The sequence below is a fragment of the Fusarium oxysporum genome, chromosome 10, assembly GCF_000149955.1.
Source record: "Fusarium oxysporum f. sp. lycopersici 4287 chromosome 10, whole genome shotgun sequence".
NCBI classification, from domain to species: domain Eukaryota; kingdom Fungi; phylum Ascomycota; class Sordariomycetes; order Hypocreales; family Nectriaceae; genus Fusarium; species Fusarium oxysporum.
This window is the reverse complement of record NC_030995.1, coordinates 2127527-2128789: the sequence shown is the minus strand read 5'-3', so window position 1 is coordinate 2128789 and position 1263 is coordinate 2127527. Positions and strand designations below refer to the sequence as shown.

The window sequence follows — 1263 nt, the reverse complement described above, 5'->3', positions numbered from 1 at the left end:
CAGGGCGTGGGTGAGTGAGCTTCGACTTACGATGCGATCCGTAGATGTACTTCGAATTGATGGAGCGGATGATCCGCCTCTGGTGAGTTCCCACGTCATATCGAAAAAGATTGAGGTAAAGCGATAAGAGATGCAGAGAGATACAGCGGGGGGGAAGAGGGACACGATGCGATTTTAATCCCTTGACGGTGGTGACACAAGGGAGAAAAAGGAAGAGAAACAGGAGTGAGAATTGATCTGCCGTGCGCAAGCGCTGAGGAATGACGGCGGCGGATTGAATGTGGGCGCGTCCTTTGTCTCAAGGGCGGGTTCTTCCCTATAAAAATGACGACAGGTTTCCCACTCTCACGACGCACAGTTCGATCTTGGCGTTTTCAGGGGAACACTCTGTTCGTTTGTCGCAGGCCTCGCGATACGGGTTACCGAGAGAGAAGATAGTGGTATTAAGAAGAAGCTGTGTTGTTGAGAGAAGAAAGGAAGATGGAGGAACGGAATTGGGATGGATCATCAAGTCATGCGACCAACGTCCAGTCTCAGCTGGAAAAGCAACAGTGCAACACTGACGATATTCAGACGGTGTCGCGTACAGAAATCTTCTCCACGTTTCGCCAGGCATCAACGGTAGCCCCTCACCTGGGCATTAGACTAACACTGTGCGGTGACCCAAACGCCTCTTACCTAGAAATGCATGACTGGGAAATTACTTTATTATGGTACATGCGGCCGTTACACGAGTGAATAATGTAACCGTATTCAATACCGTAATTTGCTCGTCTCTTTTGACTTTACCAACATCGTAGTACTGAAGTCTGTAGGCTTAGGTTAAGCGCTGATATTGAACCCTGGTGGTTTCGCGGTGGATCACTCTCCGGGGATCCCGGCCGGGCAGTGGTTCACGGGCTGACACCGGCTCCGAGGGTCCGTTGATCTGTTACAGAACTGCTGCCAACAGACATAAGAATAGGTGAGCAGAGCCAACAGAGCGATGGAGTCAGGAAATGCAATGTATTGGATACGGTTGGCGAGGTTGGAAACGACGTACGGCAGCGATTACGTTTCATATTGAGGCGGAGCTACTCTCGGCAGCCGTAAGCCGTATCGCCAGCTATTCGTTGTCGCAAACCAAGCTTACTATCGTCGTCGTATTGTAATTCTTGGGCCTATAAAGCGCTTGACAATGATTCAAAGAACGGATTTACTTTGTAAAGGAGAACCCTTATGTGGCATGTGGATAATTTTTCTGTACACGCCCTGATTCTGAGT

General features: G+C 49.6%; 1 protein-coding gene across 4 annotated transcripts in view; it reads right to left on the bottom strand.

Annotated features, from left to right (window-relative positions):
- Window positions 1-917, bottom strand: part of FOXG_11668 (uncharacterized protein) — a 3150-nt gene extending 2233 nt beyond the window's left edge. For all 4 annotated transcript variants that reach the window (XM_018391385.1, XM_018391386.1, XM_018391382.1 and 1 more), the window contains exon 1: window positions 31-917. Coding sequence is in view for 2 of the 4 variants with exons in the window: in XM_018391382.1 (XP_018250014.1) it covers window positions 31-99 (69 nt within the window). In the remaining 2 variants the exon portion in view is untranslated. The remainder of the gene's footprint in view (window positions 1-30) is intronic.
- Between the last annotated feature and the right edge of the window lie 346 nt (window positions 918-1263).